Below are 22,845 nucleotides of genomic sequence, written 5' to 3'. Positions count from 1 at the left end.
GTGTCCCTGATGACCACGTGTGCAGGAAATGTGTCCAGCTGCAGCTACTGGCAGACCGCATTGAGCGGCTGGAGCTGCGATTGGATTCATACTGGAGCATCCGCGATGCTGAGAAAGTCATGAATAGCACGTTCAGTGAGTTGGCCACACTGCAGGTAAAGGCTACACAGGCAGAAAGGGAATGGGTGGCCACTAAACTGCGTAGCAGTAGGCAGGTAGTGCAGGAGTCCCCTGAGGTCATCTCCCTCCTAAACAGATATACTGTTTTGGGTACAGTTGGGGGAGATGTCTCATCAGGGGAAGGCAGCAGCAGCCGAGTTCATGGCACCATGGGTGGCTCTGCGGCACAGGAGGGAAGGAAAAGGAGTGAGAGAGCTATAGTGATAGGGGATTCGATTGTAAGGGGAATAGATAGGTGTTTCTGCTGCCGCAAACGAGACTCCAGGAGGGTATGTTGCCTCCCTGGTGCAAGGGTTAAGGATATCTCTGAGCAGCTGCAGGACATTCTGGAATGGGAGGGTGAACAGCCAGTGGTTGTGCACACAGTTACCAACGATGTAGGTAAAAAACGGGATGAGGTTCTACAAGGTGAATTTAGGGAGTTAGGAGATAAACTAAAAAGTAGGACTACAAAGGTGGTAATCTCTGGATTACTACCAGTGCCATGTGCTAGTCAGAGTAGAAATAGTAGGATATTTCAGATGAATACGTGACTTGAAAAATGGTGCAAGGGGGAGGGATTCAAATTTCTGGGGCATTGGAACCAGTTCTGGAGGAGGTGGGACTGGTACAAGCAGGACGGTCTGCACCTGGGCTGGACTGGAACAATGTCCTAGGGGGAGCGTTTGCTACTGTTGTTCAGGAGGATTTAAACTAATGTGTCAGGGGGATGGGAACAAGTGCAGAGAGACAGAGGGGTGTAAAGTGAGGGTAGAAGCAAAAAGTAGTAAAATGAAAAGTGAAAGTGGCAGGCCGGCAAATCCAGGGCAAAAATCAAAAAGGGCCACTTTTCCACATAATTGAATAAGGGCTAAGAGTGTTGTAAAAGCAAACCTGAAGGCTTTGTGTGTCAATGCAAGGAGCATTCGTAACAAGGTGGAAAAATTGAATGTGCAGATAGTTATTAATGAATATGATATAGTTGGGATGACAGAGACATGGCTCCAGGGTGACCAAGAATGGGAGAACAACATTCAGGGATATTCAATATTCAGGAGGGATAGACATGAAAGAAAAGGAGGTGGGGTAGCATTGCTGGTTAGAGAGGAGATTAACGCAATAGAAAGGAAGGACATTAGCCAGGAGGATGTGGAATCGATATGGGTAGAGCTCATAACACTATGGGGCAGAAAACGCTGGTGGGAGTTGTGTACAGGCCACCTAACAGTAGTAGTGAGGTTGGGGATGGTATTAAACAGGAAATTAGAAATGTGTGCAATAAAGGAACAGCAATTATAATGGGTGACTCCAATCTACATATAGATTGGGTGAACCAAATTGGTAAGGGTGCTGAGGAAGAAGATTTCTTGGAATGTATGCGGGATGGTTTTCTGAACCAACATGTCGAGGAACCAACTAGAGAGCAGGCTATTCTAGACTGGGTATTGAGCAATGAGGAAGGGTTAATTAGCAATCTTGTCATGCGAGGCCCCTTGGGTAAGAGTGACCATAATATGGTGTAATTCTTTATTAAGATGGAGAGTGACGTAGTTAATTCAGAAACAAAGGTTCTGAACTTAAAGAAGGGTAACTTTGAAGGTATGAGACGTGAATTAGCTAAGATAGACTGGCAAATGATACTTAAAGGGTTGACAGTGGATATACAATGGCAAGCATTTAAAGATCACATGGATGAACTACAACAATTGTTCATCCCAGTTTGGCAAAAGAATAAACCAGGGAAGGTAGTGCACCCGTGGCTGACGAGGGAAATTAGGGATAGTATCAATTCCAAAGAAGAAACATACAAATTTGCCAGAAAAAGCGACACACCTGAGGACTGGGAGAAATTCAGAGTCCGGCAGAGGAGGACAAAGGGCTTAATTAGGAAAGGGGAAAAAGATTATGAGAGAAAGCTGGCAAGGAACTTAAAAACTGACTGTAAAAGCTTTTATAAATATGTGAAAAGAAAGAGATCGGTTATGACAAATGTAGGTCCCTTACAGTGAAACAGGTGAATTAATCATGGGGAACAAGGACATGGCAGACGAATTGAATAACTACTTTGGTTCTGTCTTCAATAATCTTCCGGAAATAGTAGGGGACAGAGGGTCTAGTGAGATGGAGGAACTGAGGGGAATACATGTTAGTAGGGAAGTGGTGTTAGGTAAATTGAAGGGATTAAAGGCAGATAAATCCCCAGGGCCAGATGGTCTGCATCCCAGAGTGCTTAAGGAACTGGCCCAAGAAATAGTGGATGCATTAGTGATATTTTTTCAAAACTCTAGATTCTGGATTAGTTCCTGAGGATTGGAGGGTGGCTAATGTAACCCCGCTTTTTAAAAAAGGAGGGAGAGAGAAACCAGGGAATTATAGACCGGTTAGCCTAACATCGGTGGTGGGGAAACTGCTGGAGTCAGTTATCAAGGATGTGATAACAGCACATTTGGAAAGTGGTGAAAGCATCGGACAAAGTCAGCATGGATTTGTGAAAGGAAAATCATGTCTGACGAATCTCATAGAATTTTTTGAGGATGTAACTAGTAGAGTGGATAGGGGAGAACCAGTGGATGTGGTGTATTTGGATTTTCAAAAGGCTTTTGACAAGGTCCCACACAGGAGATTAGTGTGCAAACTTAAAGCACACGGTATTGGGGGTAAGGTATTGATGTGGATGGAGAATTGGTTAGCAGACAGGAAGCAAAGAGTGGGAATAAACGGGACTTTTTCAGAATGGCAGGCAGTGACTAGTGGGGTACTGCAAGACTCAGTGCTGGGACCCCAGTTGTTTACAATATATATTAATGACTTAGTCGAGGGAATTAAATGCAGCATCTCCAAGTTTGCAGATGACACAAAGCTGGGTGGCAGTGTTAGCTGTAAGGAGGATGCAGGGTGACTTGGATAGGTTAGGTGAGTGGGCAAATTCATGGCAGATGCAACTTAGTGTGGATAAATGTGAAGTTATCCACTTTGGTGGCAAGAACAGGAAAACAGATTATTGTCTAAATGGTGGCTGATTGGGAAAAGGGGAGGTGCAACGAGACCTGGGTGTCATTGTACACCAGTCATTGAAAGTGGGCATGCAGGTACAGCAGGTGGTGAAAAAGGCGAATGGTATGCTGGCATTCATAGCAAGAGGATTCGAGTACAGGAGCAGGGAGGTACTACTGCAGTTGTACAAGGCCTTGGTGAGACCACACCTGGAGTATTGTGTGCAGTTTTGGTCCTCTAATCTGAGGAAAGACATTCTTGCCATAGAGGGAGTACAAAGAAGGTTCACCAGGTTGATTCCTGGGATGGCAGGACTTTCATATGATGAAAGACTGGATGGACTAGGCTTGTACTCTCTGGAATTTAGAAGATTGAGGGGGGATCTGATTGAAACGTATAGGGATTGGACAGGCTAGATGCAGGAAGATTGTTCCTGATGTTGGGGAAGTCCAGAACGAGGGGTCACAGTTTGAGGGTAAAGGGGAAGCCTTTTTGGACCGAGATGAGGAAAAACTTCTTCACACAGAGAGTGGTGAATCTGTGGAATTCTCTGCCACAGGAAACAGTTGAGGCCGGTTCATTGGCTATATTTAAGAGGGAGTTAGATATGGCCCTTGTGGCTAAAGGGATCGGGGAGTATGGAGAGAAGGCAGGTACAGGGTTCTGAGTTGGATGATCAGCCATGATCGTACTGAATGGCAGTGCAGGCTCAAAGGGCCGAATGGCCTACTCCTACACCTATTTTCTATGTTCCTATGTAACACTGCTTTTCTGCAGTGTGTCCTAGCTCATTTGACTGTGCAGTGTAATCGTGAGTTGTGGCATCAGCCAAACAGCCATGAGCATGTCTGAAAAATCTGTCAGTGGGGATCCTGCAGCTTGGCAAAATTTTATGCAAGTAAGATTACTTATTTCTTCACAAGAATATAATCCAATAAATAGACCACAGGAGCATTAGCAATGCAGCTGATCCTTGGGCTAACAAGAATAATAATAACTGGAGCATCCTTAACATCACAGAGTGATTTACCAAAGTGGTTTACAGGAGCAATTATCATGCAGAATTTGACACCGAGATCCATGTTTGGATAAAAGCTAACTTGAGGAGAGGTTTCAGAGAACAGCTTAAAGGATGGGATTGGGTACATGGAAAACAAAAAGAAAATGGTTTAGGGAGGAATTAATGGTCCGTCAGTAGAAGGTGGAGCTGCCATGGTGCACCTATGGTGTCTGAAATTGAAACGGCAAGTTCCCTGAGTTTGAAGAACATGCCTTTTGTATTTTTATTTAGAGACCTGTAGATCAGAGATAGTGTCATGGCTGCAGAAAAGGAGGAAGATCTGGAGGGATTGTCTACGGAGTGTCTGTGGGTGGAAGTTAGGAACAGGAAGGGGTCAATAACTTCTCAGTGTTTTTTTTACAGACCACCCAATCGTAACAGGGACATCGAGGAGCAGATAGTGAGACAGATTCTGGAAAGGTGTAATAATAACAGGGTTGTCGTGGTGGGAGATTTTAATTTCCCAAATATCGATTGGCATGTCCCTAGAGCAAGGGGTTTAGTTGGGGTAGAGCTTGTTAGCTGTGTTCAGGAAGGTTTCTTGACACAATATGTAGCTAAGCCTACAAGAGGAGAGGCTGTATTTCATCTGGTATTGGGAAGTTAACCTGGTCAGGTGTCAGATCTCTCAGTGGGACAGCATTTTGGAGAAAGTGATCACAATTCTATCTCCTTTACCATAGAATTGGAGAGGGATAGGAATAGACAAGTTAGGAAAGTGTTTAATTGAAGTAAGGGGAAATATGAAGCTATCAGGCAGGAACTTGGAAGCATAAATTAGGAACAGATGTTCTCAGGGAAATGTATGGAAGATATTTGCGTGGAGTTCTGCATAGGTTCATTCCAGTGAGACAGAGAAAGGATGGTAGGGTACAGGAGCCATGGTGTACAAAGGCTATTGTAAATATAGTCAAGAAGAAACATAGAAAATAGGTGCAGGAGTAGGCCATTCGGCCCTTTGAGCCTGCACCGCCATTCAGTATGATCATGGCTGATCATCCAACTCAGAACCCTGTACCAGCCTTCCCTCCATACCTCCTGATCCCTTTAGCCACAAGGGCCATATCTAACTCCCTCTTAAATATAGCCAATGAACTGGCCTCAACTGTTTCCTGTGGCAGAGAATTCCACAGATTCACCACTCTCTGTGTGAAGAAGTTTTTCCTCATCTCGGCCCTAAAAGGCTTCTCCTTTATCCTCAAACTGTGACCCCTCGTTCTGGACTTCCCCAACATCGGGAACAATCTTCCTGCATCTAGCCTGTCCAATCCCTTTAGAATTTTATACGTTTCAATCAGATCCCCCCTCAATCTTCTGAATTCCAACGAGTATAAACCTAGTTCATCCAGCCTTTCATCATATGAAAGTCCTGCCATCCCAGGAATCAATCTGGTGAACCTTCTTTGTACTCCCTCTATGGCAAGGATGTCTTTCCTCAGATTAGGGGACCAAAACTGCACACAATACTCCAGGTGTGGTCTCACCAAGGCCTTGTACAACTGCAGTAGTACCTCCCTGCTCCTGTACTCGAATCCTCTTGCTATAAATGCCAGCATACCATTCGCCTTTTTCACCGCCTGCTGTACCTACATGCCCACTTTCAATGACTGGTGTATAATGACACCCAGGTCTCATTGCACCTCCCCTTTTCCTAATCGGCCACCATTCAGATAATAACCTGTTTTCCTGTTTTTGCCACCAAAGTGGATAACTTCACATTTATCCACATTAAATTGCATCTGCCATGAAGTTGCCCACTCACCTAACCTATCCAAGTCACCCTGCATCCTCTTAGCATCCTCCTCACAGCTAACACTGCCGCCCAGTTTCGTGTCATCCACAAACTTGGAGATGCTGCATTTAATTCCCTCATCCAAGTCATTAATATATATTGTAAACAACTGGGGTCCCAGCACTGAGCCTTGCGGTACCCCACTAGAAATGAAGAGCTTACGAAAGATTCAAAAAACGAGGTAATGATAGGAATCTAATAGGTTGTAAGGCCAACAGGAAGGAGCTTAAGAATGAAATTAGGAGAGCCAGAAGGGGCCATGAGAAGGCCTTGGCGGACAGGATTAGGGAAAACCCCAAGGCATTCTACAAGTATGTGAAGAGCAAGAGGATAAGACGTGAGAGAATAGGACCAATCAAGTGTGACAGTGGAAAAGTGTGTATGAAACTGGAGGAGATAGCAGAGGTACTTAGTGAATACTTTGCTTCAGTATTCACTACAGAAAAGGATCTTGGCAATTGTAGGGATGACTTGCAGCGGACTGAAAAGCTTGAGCATGTAGATATTAAGAAAGAGGATGTGCTGGAACTTTTGGAAAGCATCAAGTTGGATAAGTCACTGGGACCAGATGAGATGTACCCCAGGCTACTGTGGGATGCGAGGGAGGAGATTGCTGAGCCTCTGGCGGTAATCTTTGCATCATCAATGAGGACGGGAGAGGTTCTGGAGGATCGAAGGGTTGCAGATATTGTTCCATTATTCAAGAAAAGGAATGGAGATAGCTCAGGAAATTATAGGCCAGTGAGTCTTACTTCAGTGGTTGGTAAGTTGATGGAGAAGATCCTGAGAGGCAGGATTTATGAACATTTGGAGAGGCATAATATGATTAGGAATAGTCAGCATGGCTTTGTGAAAGGCAGGTCATGCTTTATGAGCCTGATTGAATTTTTTGAGGATGTGACTAAACACATTGATGAAGGTAGAGCAGTAGATGTAGTATATATGGATTTCAGCAAGGCATTTGATAAGGTACCCCATGCCAGGCTTATTGAGAAAGTAAGGAGGCATGGGATCCAAAGGGACATTGCTTGTGAATCCAGAACTGGCTTGCCCACAGAAGGCAAAGAGTGGCTGTAGATGGGTCATATTCTGCGTGGAGGTTGGTGACCAGTGGTGTGCCTCAGGGATCTGTTCTGGGACCCCTACTCTTCGTGATTTTTATAAATAACCTGGATAAGGAAGTGGAGGAATGGGTTAGTAAATTTGCTGATGATGTAAAGGTTGGGTGTGTTGTGGATAGTGTGGAGGGCTGTCAGAGGTTATAGCAGGACATCGATAGGATGCAAAACTGGGTTGAGAAGTGGCAGGTGGAGTTTAACCCAGACAAGTGCGAGGTGGTTAATTTTGGTAGGTCAAATATGATGGCAGAATATAGTATTAGTGGTAAGACTCTTGGCAGTGTGGAGGATCAGAGGGATCTTGGGGTCTGAGTCCATAGGACACTCAAAGCTGCTCTGCAGGTTGACTCTGTGTTTAAGAAAGCATATGGCCTTCATCATTGTAGGATTGATTTTAGGAGCTGAGAGGTAATGTTGCAGCTATATAGGACCCTAGTCACCTCACTACAGGAAGGATGTGGAAACCATAGAAAAGGTGCAGAGGAGATTTGCAAGGATGTTGCCTGGATTGGGGAGCATGCCTTATGAAAATAGGTTGAGTGAACTCAGCCTTTTTTCCTTGGAGCGACAGAGGATGAGAGGTGACCTGATAGAGGTGTACAAGGTGACGAGAGGCATTGATCATGTGGATAGTCAGAGGCTTTTTCCCAGGACTGGAATGGCTAGCACGAGAGGGCACAGTTTTACGGTGCTTGGAAGTAGGTACAGAGGAGATATCGGGGTAAGTTTTTTATGCAGAGAGTGGTGAGTGCGTGAAATGGGCTGCTGGCGACGGTGGTGGAGGTGGACACAATAGGCTCTTTTAAGAGACTCCTGGGCAAGTATATGGAGCTCAGAAAAATAGAGGGCTATGGGTAATCCTAGGTAATTTCTAAGGTAAGGATATGTTCAGCACAGTTTTGTGGGCCGAATGGCCATGTTGTGTTGTAGGTTTTCTATGTTTCTATGTTTTATTCCATTTGTTCGATGCAATGATTAATTGGAGATAATCCTAGAAATGATTCCTGCTTTGGCCCAGTATTTATTTATCTTCTTTTTCTCCCACTGCAGAGATGCTCTATGTGTGAGCAGACGGGCGCCACTCTTGGCTGCTATTCCAAGGGATGCAATCAGAAATATCATTATATCTGTGCCATTGAATCGGGTAAGGAAAGCAGCAACTAACTGACAGTGTGCTTTTCCATCGAGAGATATTTAAGATTATGAACGGATTTTGATGATTTATGAGAAACAGCTTTCATTGGCAGGAGAACTGGTAACCAGAGAACATTACTTTAAGATAACTATCACAAGAGGCATGAAGGGGATGGGAATATTTGTATGCAGACAATTATTGATCTGGAATGCATTTGTCTAAAAGGATGGTGGAAGGAGGTTCAATATTTTCTATAAAGAATTAGGTATCTAATAGTTAAAGAGAAAATATAACATTTTATTGTGAGCAGGGGGAACAGGGAGGTTTTGAAGTGTTCGCACTGGAAAGGCAGGCTGAATGAATTGTGTGATCTTTGAGAAATAGCATCTCTTTTGATATTAAGTTCCATTTTAAATTATCGCTAAATATAAAAGAAATGAGATTTAATTGTATCTATTCAGAGATTGCACCTGCCTAGTTTCTAGTTCAAGTACAGATTTAGATAAAGTTGCTTTTAGCTAACCTCAATACGCATTCCATGTGTCATTAGCTATAAATATTTGTGTTTTTCCTGCGACTTCAGGAAGTACAATGTTGGAAGAAATGAATGTTTAGTGGGCCTGATAATGCTAGAAAATTACAGAAAAAATCTTACACTTGCATGACAACTTTCACAATCTGAGAATGTATTAAATTATTTTAAAATTAAGTACTTTTTGAAGTCATTTGTAATGTAGCAAAGGCATGAATTGATTGTTCTCCAAAAGCTTTCACCAATAGCACTGTAATAATGACTACTTTAGTCACATTTGTTGAGGGGTAAATATTATTTGGAGAACCAGAGAACTCCTGCTGCTTTTTGGAAAAAAAATGTTACATGTATTTTTCAGTTCCCTGTAATGGATTTAACGTATCATGGAAAGGTGATGCTTTTGAATTGCACCCTTGCTGTACTGTATTGGAGTTCAGGCTAAGGCATTGCACAGGTCCCTGGAGTGTGGTTTGAATCCACACCTTCTGACTGTGACACAGTTAATACTAACCGAAACACAGTTTGCACTGTACCCCCAAAATATTTCCTTATGTTGTCTCTTCATAAACTCTAATAGACCTGTGCTAATTGCTGCTCTCCTGTGTTTTCATACATCCCGACTCCCTGCAGGATGCCAATTAACTGAGGAGAATTTTTCAATGAAGTGCTCGAAGCATAAGGTAAGAAAGAAAGGTATATGGGAAATCTTGTTTTCAAAAGAGCCTTGTTTCCTTTCAGCTATCTCTCCAGAGTAAAGATTACAATATAAGACTATAAGACATAGGAATAGAATCCAACCATTCAGCCCATCGAGTCTGATCTGCTATTCAAGCATGACTAATCTATTAACCCTCTGAATTCCATTCTCCTGTCTTCTCCCCATAACATTTCACACCATTACTGATCAGGAACCTATCAACCTCCGATCTAATTATACCCAGTGACTTGGACTCCACAGCTGGCTGTGTCACTTCATTCCATAGATTCACCACTGAAGAAATTCCTCTTCATCTCTGTTCTAAAGGGACAGCCTTGTCTTCGGAGCTTGTGCCCCCTAATCTAGGCTCCCCCACTACTACACACATCCTCTCCACGTCCACTCTATGTAGACCTTTCAGTATTCAATAGGCTTTAGTGAGATGACCCTTCATTTCTTAAGCTCCACTGAGTACAGGCCCAGAGCCATCAAATGCTCCACAGTAGTTAACCCTTTCATTCCTGGGATAATTCTCATGAACTTTCTCTGGACCCTCTCCAATGTTAGCAACTTCCTCCTTAGACAAGGGACCCAGAACTAGTCTCAATACTCCCAAGTGCAGTTCGACCAAAGCCTCATCATTGCTTTCATGTTCTAGTCCTAACATTGCATTTGCCTTCCTTCCTGTCAACAACCTGCAAGCTAATCTTTAGCAAATGCTGACTAGGACCCCCAAGTCCCTGTGTACCTCTGAATTTTGAATTTGCTTCCCATTTAGAAAATGGCCTACACCTTTATTCTTTCTACCAAAATGAAAACTTCCCGACACTGTATTCCATCTGCCATTTCTTTGCTCGTCTGCAAACTTTGCCTCAAAGGCCACAATTCTGTCATCCAGATCATTAACATATAACTTGAAATGAAGAGGTACCTACACTGACCCCTGTGTACCACCACTAGTCACCAGCAGCCAACTACAAAAGGTTACCTTTATTCTCACTCTGCTTCTTGCCAGTCAGCCAGTCTTTGACCTATGCTACTCCGTCTCTTCACACTTGCGCTGTTTAGCAGCCTCATCTGAGGCACCTTGTCAAAGGCCTTCTGAAAATCCAGCTGGCTCCCCCGGTCTATTCTGCCTGTTAATTCCTCAAAAAATTCAAAAAGGTTTATCAGACGAGATTTCCCCTTTAGGAAACCATGCTGACTTCAGCGTCCAAGTATCCTGAAACCTTATCCTGAACAATGGACTCAAATATCTTGACAACCACTGAAGTCAGGCTAACTGGCCTGTAATTTCCTGCCTCTTGCCTCCCTTCCTTAAAGAGTGGGGTGAAATTTGCAATTTTCAATTCCTCTGGAATTCCTCCAGGATAAGTTGCAATGTAAAAGGGTGAATACAGGACCGAAAGTGTTATATTTGATTATGTACAGCACAAGGAATGAGGTAGATGAACTTGTAGCACTGTTACAGATTGGTATGTATGATGTGGGCATCACTGAGTCGGACTGAAAGATCATTGCTGGAAGCTGGAAGTCCAAGGATACACACTGTATCGAAAGGACAGGCAGGTGGGCAGAGGGAGTGGCGTGGCTCTGTTGGTTTAAAAAAAATGAAATCAAATCATTAGAAAGAGGTGACATAGAGTCAGAAGGTGTTGAATCGTTGTGGGTAGAACTGCAAGGATAAAAAGACCCCGATGGGAGTTGTACACAGACACCCCAAAAACAGTAAGGATGTGGTCTACAAATTACAATGGGAAATTGAAGATGCATGTCAAAAGGTCAATGTTACAATCATCATAGGAGACTTCAATATGCTGGTAGATTGGGAAAATCAGGTTGGTGAATTTCTAGAATGCCTTTGAGATGGCTTTTTAGAGCAGCTCCTGGTTGAGCCCACTGGGGATCAGCTATTCTGTTTTGGGCGTTGTGCACTGAACTGGAATTTATTAGAGAACCTAAGGTAAAGCAACCCTAAGGGATAAGTGATCATAATATGGAAGAAATCACCCTCCAATTTGAGGAGAAGCTAAAGTCAGATGTATCAGTACTACATTGGAGTAAAGTGAAATACAGATACATGAGAAAGGAGCTGGCCAGAATTGACTGGGAAAGAACATTGGCAGGGATTATGGCAGAGCAGCAATGACTAGAATTTCTGAGAGCAACTCAGAAGGTGCAGGATACTTACATACGAAAGAGGAAGAAGTATTCTAAAGGCAGGATGACACAAATGTGCCTGACAAGTCAAAGTCAACATAAAAGCCAGAGAGGGAGCATATAATAGAGCAAAAGTTAGTAGGAAGTTAGAGGATTGGGAAGCCTTTCAAATCCAACAGAAGGCAGCTAAAAAAAGTCATAAAGAAGGAAAAGATGGAATTCAAAGTTAAGCTAGCCAATAATATTAAAGAGGATACCAGAAGTTTCTTCAGACACATAAAGTGTAAAAGAGAGATGAGAGTAGATATTGAACCACTGGAAAATGACACTGAAGAGGTGGTAATGGAGGACAAGGAAATGGCAAATGAACTGAGTAAGTATTTTGCATCAGTCTTCACTGTGGAAGACACTAGCAGTATGCTGGAATTTCGAGAGTGTCGGGGCAGAAGTGTGTGAAGTTGCCATTACACCCCAAGGTTCAGAAAGAGGTAGCTGAAGAGATTATGGGGGTATTAGTAATGATCTTTCAAGAATCAATTAATTTTTTGGCATGATTCCAGAGGAGTGAAAAATTGCAAATGTCACTCCATTCTTCAAGAAGGGAGAGAAGCAGGAGAAAGGAACTTATAGGCCAGTTAGTCTGACCTCAGTGGTTGGGAAGATGTTGGAGTTGATTACTGGGAGGCACATGATAAAATAGGCCATAGTCAGCATGGTTTCCTCAAGGAAAAAGCTTGCCTAATAAATCTGTTAGAATTATTTGGAAAAAATAACAAGTAGGGTAGACAAAGGACAATCAATCGGCTGATGTTATGTACTTGGATTTTCAGAAGGCCTTTGACAAGGTGCCACACATGAGGCTACTTAACAAATTAAGAGCCCATGGTATTTATTACAGGAAAGATTCTAGCATGGATTAAACATTGCCTGATCAGCAGGAGGCAAAGAGTGGGTCTAAATGGAGCCTTTACTTGCTGGCTGCCGGTGACTAGTGGTGTTCCACAGGGGTCTGTGTGGGACACCTTCATTTTACATTATATGTCAGTGATTTGGATGATGGAATTGATGGCTTTGTGGATGATCTGAAGTTAGGTGGAGAGACATGTAGTTTTGAGGAAGTAGAGAGGCTATAGAAAGTCTACAGATTAGGAGAACGGGTGGAGAAATGGCAGTGTGAATACAGTGTTGGGAAGTGTATAGTCATGCACTTTGTTAGAAGGAATAAAAGTGAAGATTATTTTCTAAATGGAGAGAATTCAAAAGTCTGAGGTGCAAAGGATCTTGGGAGTCCTTGTGCAGAATTCCCTAAAAATTCATTTACAGGCTGGGTCAGTGGTGAGGAAAGCAAATGTGATGTTAGCATTCATTTCGTGAGAACTAAGATATAGAAGCAAGGATGTAATGTTGAGGCTTTATAAAGCACTGGTGAAGCCTTGCTTGGAGTATTGTGAGCAGCTTTGGGCCCCTTTTCTAAGAAAGGATGCACTGACATTGAAGAGGGTTCAAAGGAGGTTCACAAAAATGATTCTGGGATTGAAAGGCTTGTCATGTGAGGAGCTCTTGCTGGAATTCAGAAGAATGAAGGGTGACCTCATTGAAACTTATCAAATGGTGAAAGGCCTTGATAGAGTGGATGTGGAGAGAATGTTTCCTATGCTGGGGGAGTCTTAAGGCTGGAGAACACAGCCTCAGAATAGAGGGGTATCCTTTAGAAGGAGATGAGGAGGAATTTATTTAGCCAGAGAGTGGTTAATCTCTGGAATTCGTTGCCACAGGTGGCTGTGGAGGTGTATTTAAGGCAGAGGTTGATAGATTCTTGGTTAGTCAGCGAATGAACGGATACGGGGAGAAAGCAGGACATCAGGCTGAGAAGCAGACTGGATCAGCCATGATGAAATGGTGGAGCAGGCTTGATGGGCCAAATGGCCTAGTTCTCCTCCGATATCTTACGGTCCAATGGAACCATTCCCAAATCTAGTGATTCTTGAAAGATGACTACTAATGCCTCCACAATTCTTTGGCTAACTCTTTCAGAACCTTGGGATGTAGTCCATCTACTCCATGTGGCATATCTATCTTCAGATCTTTCAGCTTCGCAAGCACCTTCTCCTTAGTAGTAGCATTGGGGATTCCTGAACTGCAACACTCAAGGCCCTTTGCAGCTTTGATTTCTGAGTTTACTCCCTGTTTAGGAAAGAGTATACATCTTTATTCCGTCTACCAAAGTGCATGATTATACACTTCCCTAAACTGTAGTCAGCTTCCCAAGCTCCTTTTCTTTAATAATAGCAGCTACACTTACTTCTGTCCCCTGATGTTCTCAAATTTCAGGCATGCTGCTGGTGTCTTCCAAAGTGAAAATTGACGCAAAATACTTATTGAGTTCATCCACCTTTCTTTGTTCCCCAGTGCTACCTCCTCAGCATCATGTTTTAGTGGTGTGTTATCTATTCTTGTCTCTCTTTTACTCTTTATATATCTGAAAATGATTCTATATTATTGGTTATATTACCTTCATATTTCATCCTTGCACTTATTTTTTTTTAGTTGTCTTTTGGGTTTTTAAAGCATCTCAGTCATCTAGCTTGCCAATGAGCTTTGCTATATTGTATACCCTCTCTTTTGATTTATGCTGTCTTTGACTTCCTTTGTCAGCCACAGTTACCTCACTCTTCTGCTAGAATGCTGCTTCTCTGGGATGAACCAATTCTGCGCCTTCTGAATTACTTCCAGAAACTCTAGCCATTGCTGCCCTGCTTCATCCATGCTAGTGTTCCCTTCCAGTCAACTTTGGCCAGCTCCACTCTCATGCCTCTATAGTTCCCTCTACTCCATTGTATTACAAATACATCTGATTTATCTTCTCCCTCTCAAGCTGCAGGGTGAATTCTATCATACTATGATGATTAGTTCATAAAGGTCCTTTACCTTGAGCTCCTTAATCAAACCTTGTTCATTACACAACATCCAATCCAGAATTACCTTTCTGTAGTGGGCTGAACCGTAAGATGCTTTGAAAAGACATCTCGAAAACATTCTGCAAATTTCTTCTCTTGGGATCCAACCTGATTTTCCCAATCTACCTTCATATTGAAATTCCCCATGACCTTTTTATGTGCCTTATCTATCGCTCCCTTGTAATTTGTACTCCACATCCTGGCTACTGTTCTGAGGCCTGTATATAAATCCCTTCAGGTTATTTTTACCCTTGCAGTATTCTTAATTCTACCTACAATTGTTCTACATCTCCTGATCTTATGCCACTTATAAGTATTTGATTTCATTCTTTTCACCAACAAAGCCACCCATCCCTTCTGCTTATTTGCCTGTACTTTTGATACAATATGTATCTTTGGTGTTAACCTCCCAACCGTGATCTTCTTTCAGCCACAACTCAGTGATGCCCACAATGTCATATCTGCCAATATCTAATTGCACTACAAGATCATCTAACTCATTTTGATGCTGCATGCAAACATAATACTTTCTACTCTATATTCATTACCCTTTTAAAAATTGTCTCTTTGTTATCGGAAGAAAAATTCTTATCCATCTCTAACCTTTGTCTTTTTTAAATTCCTGAGACTTCCATAAAATCCCCTGCATTCTCCTGATCTTTTTACTTAATGCTTACTTTTTCAAACTGGTCAATCCACTCCTCTGTTGTTTCATTTCAAGTCCCAGATGTGCAATTCACCAGGTCCCTGGTCCCAAAATGGCTCTGTGGAGCCCGTCCCGTGGGAACAGATCTCCTTCTGCAATATTGGTGCCAAAGTCCCACGAATTCAAACCCACACCGATCTTTGAGCCACACATTTAGCTCTCTGATCTTATTCATCCGCTGCCTATTTGGACATGGCTTTGGTAACAATCCAGGGATTATTTCCTTTTTGGTTCTGCATTTTAATTTATTCCCTCACTGCTCAACTTTCTTCAGCAGAGCTTCTTTTCTTGTTCTTCCTATGTCCTTGGTACCCACATAGACCACAACAAATAGATTTTTCTCCTCCCACTCCAATTTCCTCTGCAGATCAGATGAGATGTCCCGAACCTGGTACCAGTTGGACAAAACAACCTTTGGGACTTTCGATCCTTGTGACACTGGATTATCAATTCACCTGGCTACAGTATCTCCAATTACAAGTATATTTCTCTCTCTTCTCTCCTCCCCTCTTGAATGGCTCCTTGAACTATGGTTCGGTTGCTCGTCCTTCCTACAGATCTACTCTCATCCTTTCAGGGAGCAACAATCTCAGACCTACTGGGCAAGCTCAAGAGCTCAGGCTGCCTCCAGCACTGCCTCCTCAATCCCCCTCCCTGCTTCACTCACAGTCACATCCACTTACCCCTGACCGCAGACCAAACTTGGAGTAGTAACTGCTGCCTGAAACAGAAAATCCAGGGAACTCTCCCCCTTCCTGATGTGCTGCAGTGTTTGAAGCTCAGATTCCAGATCATCAGCTTTGACCTCGAGTTCCTCGAGCAGCCAACATTTCCTGCAGATGTGGTCACCAGGAACCACAATGGGGTCCGCCAGCTCCCATTCATGCAGCTACAGCACATCACCTCATCCTGCATCCCTATTTTATTTAATTTGTTGTAATTTGGTATCTTTTTAGTTATATAAAGCTAATATTATATAATGAAAAAAAATACTGCCTGTTCTTGCCTGCTACCCATCCATGCTCCTTTACCAAAGTCTCTCAAACTAAAGCCTCAGATCTTAGACTCCTTCACTGGCCCACACAAACAATAGCTGATCCAAAACTCCCTCTTCCTCTGCTCACCAACGCTTCAAAGTCCCCACCCTTAACACTAACCAATTCACACAATGGACGCTCCACTTAAACCTAACTTTTTTTCATTGGCCTTCACCAATTTCCTAATAAACCACAATATCTGAAGCCTGCCAAAAACATAGGGTGACTATATTGAACCAGACTGCAAGGGAGAAACTGTAACAGCATTAGAATTAATATAGAATTACCATATGTAACCTCTTTTAAATATAAAATTGTTGCTCCCTTCCTCCCAATGATCCAGTGGTAAGACAATCATCAGAACCAAATATGTGGACGTGAATACAATTTGTGGCTGATAGTCTCACACCTATTGATTGCTGGTAATCACATACCGACCGACTCCTTCCTCCTGTGAATCTCAGGAGTTGCTGTTCAAGCTCCACTTTGATGTATCTAACAATACCATGTAACAATACCAACGGAGGGAAATATACTTGCTAATTTCTGCGAAGCGAGGAATCATATATGGTAACCAATGATCAAATAAAATGTTCTGTTCAGAATTAAATATTGGCTCAGATGCAGAAAATCTTCCAATAAAGTAATACTTCCATTATTTCATGTATTACTGGAATACGAAACCATGGTCAATCTTTAACTAGCAAATTATGTAGTGTATTTGTAAGATACAATGCTTCTGTTCATGTATAGCCCATCATATGCTCTTGTATTACTGTATGTCATTAGTAACTAATTTCGTGTTTTCTCTTTTTAGAGCATATCGTCTAAAATACTATAACAGCAGGAAGACTCCACTGTGCCAAATGATGTTATCCCATATGTGTTAAACCAGACTGCAGTGAATGAATGTATTGTCGAACAGTGCAGTTAAAAGGATTGAAAGATCAAACATTGTAAAGCAACATCAACTATCCCACAATGCCAAGAAGATACCAATAGATTGACGCTCTCGACCATTGAATCCTTGCTGTATCTTTCTCCAGTGGGGTTGGGGGGGGGGGGTTGGGAAAGGAAGGACAATGGGTAGATAAGTAAAAGGTTTCTAGTTTAATTGAACAGCAAGGTGCCTGTATCATCACCAAATTCAAGAAACTTAAAGTCATCAGTTGTCTTAATGTTGCTGTGCAGATAATCTTTTGAAGTGGGATCCAGGGAATCTTGCAAGGGAATGTGAAGGGGATGCAGAACCGTACTAACCTGCAGTCTGCTATTAAATGATTTAAAAAAAAGCTTTGTGAATGAGCATAGTCTAATTTGTTAGAGTTGGTAATGATATACATTTTGAAACAAGGACTGCTGATTGCCTTGCTTTTTTTTAAGTGGTTGAGCTCACTGGTTATTTTATACAGTAAAAGGGTGATGATACCCATGGCTCTTCCAAAGGAAGCACTATGGGAGATTAACTGTCTGACTCACAAAGTGCAAGTATTCCCTTTATCACACGTGGCAGTGTTTGTTTATTGACTTTTAAAGTTAATTTTTTAAAAGTTTGTTTTTAAAAAAGGTAAAGGAGGCCAACTGGCATTGTTATGGAGACATTCCCAATATGTCAACTTTGGAACCAGAAGGAATTATTCTTTCTGAAATTATTCATGTATCCAAGTGTGAAAATAATTATTGAAAATTAATGGTGCCAGATACGTCTGGGTGGTTTGATACCCACTGGGAACTGATCCACAACTCTTAGCTTTCTTTCAATGTGTAATGTATTGTACATGTAATGCAATGACAATTTTTAGGAATAAAAAGCTGCAGGAAGCAATCTAGCCCATTGAATGGGTCCTTGTAATTACCAGTATCCTGAACTTGGTGGAACTGCTGGATTAAAAAGTGATACAGAACAAAAAACATTATTTATTGGTTTGTAATGTCTAGAATTTCCCCCCTCAAAGGGCTGCACTTGCTGGGGGCCACTCATATCTGAAACAATAGATTCTTTTAAATAAGCAATTAGGAGCTATAGGCAAATAAATGGAGTTGGCTGTGATTTGGTTGAATTGTTGATGCAGTCAAGTTCAAATTCAATTATCATTCAACAAAACGTGAATACTCATGACTACAACCAAATGAAACAGTGTTAATCCAGGGCTGAAGTGTAAAACACACTACAATTAGATCTCATAAAAACATGTAGTCCAGCTCCCTAGGCCTATAACTGTTGCAACAGTCTGCAGCTGAACACAATACAGCTTGTCTTCTGGAGCGCAGCCCCAATGCCGCCAGCCTGGACACTGTAGCTCAAGGGCTAGTCTTTGCTGCAACCAAGGCTATGCAGCTAGCCCCCCCCTCCCCATTTGCCAGTAAACTGGACTTGCGGCATTCCACGTAACCAATGTCCAGCAGGGTCTTGCAATCATAAGAAAAGCAACTAAGGCAATCGCTCACTGTTAGATTACAGCCTCTTGTAGCAGCAGCAGTACGGTTTGCACCGTCTAGCTGATGGGATAGACCTGCAGAACTTTTAAGTCCTTAATGTCCAGCAAGGTCTTTGATCATTAAAAATACTTTTAAAGACAACAGCACCTTTAGTTGGCTCCGTGGAGTTGCTGCATATGAACATACCATCTTACCAGAAGTATGATATCAGGGCTCAGTAGTTTGCTCCTGTTAGACATAGAATCACAAATACCCATTATTTCCATGAAACCATTAGGTGCCCATTATACTCATCCCATTTGTTCCATAGCTTTTTACGCTTTGGCATTTCAAATGCTTATCCAGATATGAGTTCCTGCTTTCAAAATCCACTCACATTGTTTTTATATTCCATATTATACTGGTGTCTAGTGACAAGAGCTGTTAGATGAATTTGAGGATGGAATTGGGCTGGGCTATGTAATCCTAGCTGCAGGCTCAAAGAACTAGACAACTGCTGTGTAAATGGAGCTGTATCAAGGGTGAAGTGGGAAACAAAATTGGCGCAATATGGCTGGCAGAATGGAGCAGAAATATCTGGTACCACTCTCATTTTCTGGTGAATAGTTATTGCCAATATTAGTGTGCAAATAGGGGGAGAAAACCGTTTATTCAACATGAGCTTAGTTGAACAAAAATGAACATCCTTTACGACAAGCCTTTCAATCCTGGAATCATTTTTGTTAACGCAACACACATCAAAGTTGCTGGTGAACGCAGCAGGCCAGGCAGCATCTCTAGGAAGAGGTACAGTCGACGTTTCAGGCCGAGACCCTTTGTCAGGACTAACTGAAAGAAGAGCTAGTAAGAGATTTGAAAGTGGGAGGGGGAGGGGGAGATCCAAAATGATAGGAGAAGACAGGAGGGGGAGGGATGGAGCCAAGAGCTGGACAGGTGATTGGCAAAAGGGATATGAGAGAATCATGGGACAGGAGGTAACTTCCTTTGAACCCTCTCAATGTCAGCACATCCTTTATTAGATAAATGGCTTAAAACTACTCACAATACTCCCAAGTGAGCCCTCACCAGTGCTTTATAAAGAAACACCACTAATCACCGGCAGTCAACCAGAAAAGGCTTCCTTTATCCTCACTCTTTGCCTCTTACCAATCAGCCAATGCTCCATCCATGTTAGTATGTTTCCTGTAATACCAGGGGCTTTTAACTTGTTAAGCAGCCTCATGTGTAGCACCTTGTCAAAGGCCTTCTGAAAATCCAAGTACAAACCCCATTTCCATTAAAGTTGGGATATTTTCCAAAATGCAATAAAAATAAAAATCTGTGATATGTTAATTCACATGAACCTTTATTTAACTGACAGAAGTACAAAAAGATTTTCAATAGTTTTACTGACCAACTTAAATGTATTTTGTAAATATACACAAATTTAGAATTTGATGGCTGCAACACACTCAACAAAAGTTGGGACAGAGTTAAAATAAGATTGAAAAGTGAACAGAATATTCAAGTAACACCAGTTTGGAAGACTCCACATTAAGCAGGCTAATTGGTAGCAGGTGAGGTATCATGACTGGGTATAAAAGTAACGTCCATCAAAGGCTCAGTCTTTGCAAGCAAGGATGGGTCGTGGCTCACCCCTTTGTATCAAAATTCGTGAGAGAATTGTTAGTCAGTTCAAAAGGAACATTTCTCAATGCAAGATTGCAGAGAATTTAGGTCTTTCAACATCTACTTGGGAAAACCATTGTCACTCAACACAGTCCGTCGCTGCATCCAGAAATGCAACTTGAAACTGTATTACGCAAGGAGGAAGCCATACATCAACTCTATGCAGAAACGGGGGCGAGTTCTCTAGGCCCGAGCTCATCTCAGATGGACTGAAAGACTGTGGAACCGTGTGCTGTGGTCAGATGAGTCCACATTTCAGCTAGTTTTCGGAAAAAACGAGCGTTGAGTTCTCTGTGCCAAAGATGAAAACGACCATCCAGATTATTATCAGCGAAAGGTGCAAAAGCCAGCATCTGTGATAGTATGGGGGTGCATCAGTGCCCATTGCATGGGTGAGTTGCATGTATGTGAAGGTACCACTGACCCTGAGGCGTATATTAGGATTTTAGAGAGACATATGTTGCCATCAAGGCGACGTCTCTTCCTGGGACGTCCATGCTTATTTCAGCAGGACAATGCCAGACCACATTCTGCACAGGCTACAACAGCGTGGCTTTGTAGACACAGAGTGCGTGTGCTTGACTGGCCTGCTGCCAGTCCAGATCTATCTCCTATTGAAAATGTATGGCACATCATGAAGAGGAGAATCAGACAACGGAGACCACGGACTGTTGAGCAGCTGAAGTCTTATATCAAGCAAGAATGGACAAAATTTCCAATTGCAAATCTACTACAATTAGTATCCTCAGTTCCAAAACGATTAAAAAGTGTTATTAAAAGGAAAGGTGATGTAACACAATGGTAAACATGCCTCTGTCTCAACTTTTGTTGAGTGTGTTACAGCCATCAAATTCTAAATTTGTGTATGTTTACAAAATACAATTAAGTTGGTCAGTAAAACTACTGAAAATCTTTGTACTTTTGTTAGTTAAATAAAGGTTCACGTGAATTAACATATCACAGATTTTTGTTTTTATTGAATTTTGGAAAATATCCCAACTTATCTGGAAATGGGGTTTGTACATAACATCAACTGACTGTCCTTTAGCTATCGTGCTTGTTATTTCTTCAAAGAATTCCAACAGATTCGTCAGGCAAAATTTTCCCTTAAGGAAACCATGCTGACTATGGCCTATTTTATCCTGTGCCTCCAAGTAACCTAAAACCACTTCCTTTCAATACACGAAGTGAATAGGAGTTTGGCAAGCTTTGTTGGGCTAAATGGCCTGTTCTGTCCAAAACTTTCCAATGTTCTACTGTTCTTAACAATTGACTCCAACATCTTCCTAACCACTGAGATCAGACTAACTGGCCTATAATTTCCTTTCTTCTGCCTCTCTTCTTTCCTGAAGAATGGAGTGACATTTGCAATTTTTCATTCCTCTGGAATCATTCCAGAATCAATTGATTCTTGAAAGATCATTACTAATACCTCTACAATCTCTTCAGCCACCTCTTTCAGAATGCTGGGGGTAAACCATCTAGTCCAGATGACTTGTGTATCTTCAGACCATTCAGTTTTCCAAGCATATTTTCCCTAGTAATAGCGACTTCACACACTTCTGCAACCTGTCACTCTCAAATTCCAGCATACTGCCAGTGTCTTCCACAGTGAAGACTGATGCAAAATACTTATTCAGTTCATCTGCCAGTTCCTTGTCCCCCATTGCTGCCTCTTCAGCGTCATTTCGCAGTGGTCCAATATCTACTCCCACCTCTCTTTTACACTTTATATATCTGAAGAAATGTTTAGTATCCTCTTAACATTACTGGCTAGCTTAACTTTGTATTCCATCTTTACCTTCTTAATGACTTTTTTTTAGTTGCCTTCTGTTGGTTTTGAAAGCTTCCAAATCCTCTAACTTCCCACTAAATTTTGCTCTATTATATGCTCCTTCTTTCACTTTTATTTTGGCTTTGACTTGTCAGCCACATTTGTGTCATCCTGCCTCTAGAATACTTCTTCCTCTTTGGTATGTAAGTATCCTGCGCCTTCTGAGTTGCTCTCAGAAATTATAGTCATTGCTGCTCTGCCATCATCTCCACCAGTGTTCTTTCCCAATCAGTTCTGGCCAGCTCCTTTCTCATGCCTCCATAATTCCCTTTACTCCACTGTAATACTGATACATCTGACTTTAGCTTCTCTTCAATTGGAGGGTGAATTCTATCATATTAGGAACACTGGCACCTAAGGGTTCCTTTACCTTAAGCTTTCTAATTAACTCCAGTTCATACACAACACACAATCTAGAATAGCTGATCCCCTAGTGGGCTCAACCATTACGTTGAGCGATTACTGCTCTAAAACACCATCTCATAGACATTCTAGGAATTGCCCCTTTGATCCAGCACCAACTTGATTTTCTCAATCTACGTGCATATTGAAATCCC

At 42.1% G+C, this 22,845-nt stretch overlaps 1 protein-coding gene across 6 annotated transcripts in view; it reads left to right on the top strand.

The window, feature by feature from the left end:
- Positions 1-18,291, top strand: part of LOC134351837 (retinoic acid-induced protein 1) — an 89,495-nt gene extending 71,204 nt beyond the window's left edge. For 5 of the 6 annotated variants that reach the window (XR_010019272.1, XR_010019276.1, XR_010019273.1 and 2 more), the window contains 2 exons: positions 8,174-8,267; positions 9,421-9,440. Coding sequence is in view for 1 of the 6 variants with exons in the window: in XM_063058627.1 (XP_062914697.1) it covers positions 8,174-8,267; positions 9,421-9,470; positions 17,165-17,188 (168 nt within the window). In the remaining 5 variants the exon portion in view is untranslated. Of the gene's footprint in view, positions 1-8,173; positions 8,268-9,420; positions 9,471-17,164 lie in introns of those variants that run through there. The other variant, XM_063058627.1, reaches the window with a different exon arrangement.
- The last annotated feature ends 4,554 nt before the right edge of the window (positions 18,292-22,845 follow it).

Source organism: Mobula hypostoma, chromosome 9 (genome assembly GCF_963921235.1).
Source record: "Mobula hypostoma chromosome 9, sMobHyp1.1, whole genome shotgun sequence".
Taxonomy (NCBI): domain Eukaryota; kingdom Metazoa; phylum Chordata; class Chondrichthyes; order Myliobatiformes; family Myliobatidae; genus Mobula; species Mobula hypostoma.
This window is presented reverse-complemented; position numbering and strand designations above follow the sequence as displayed.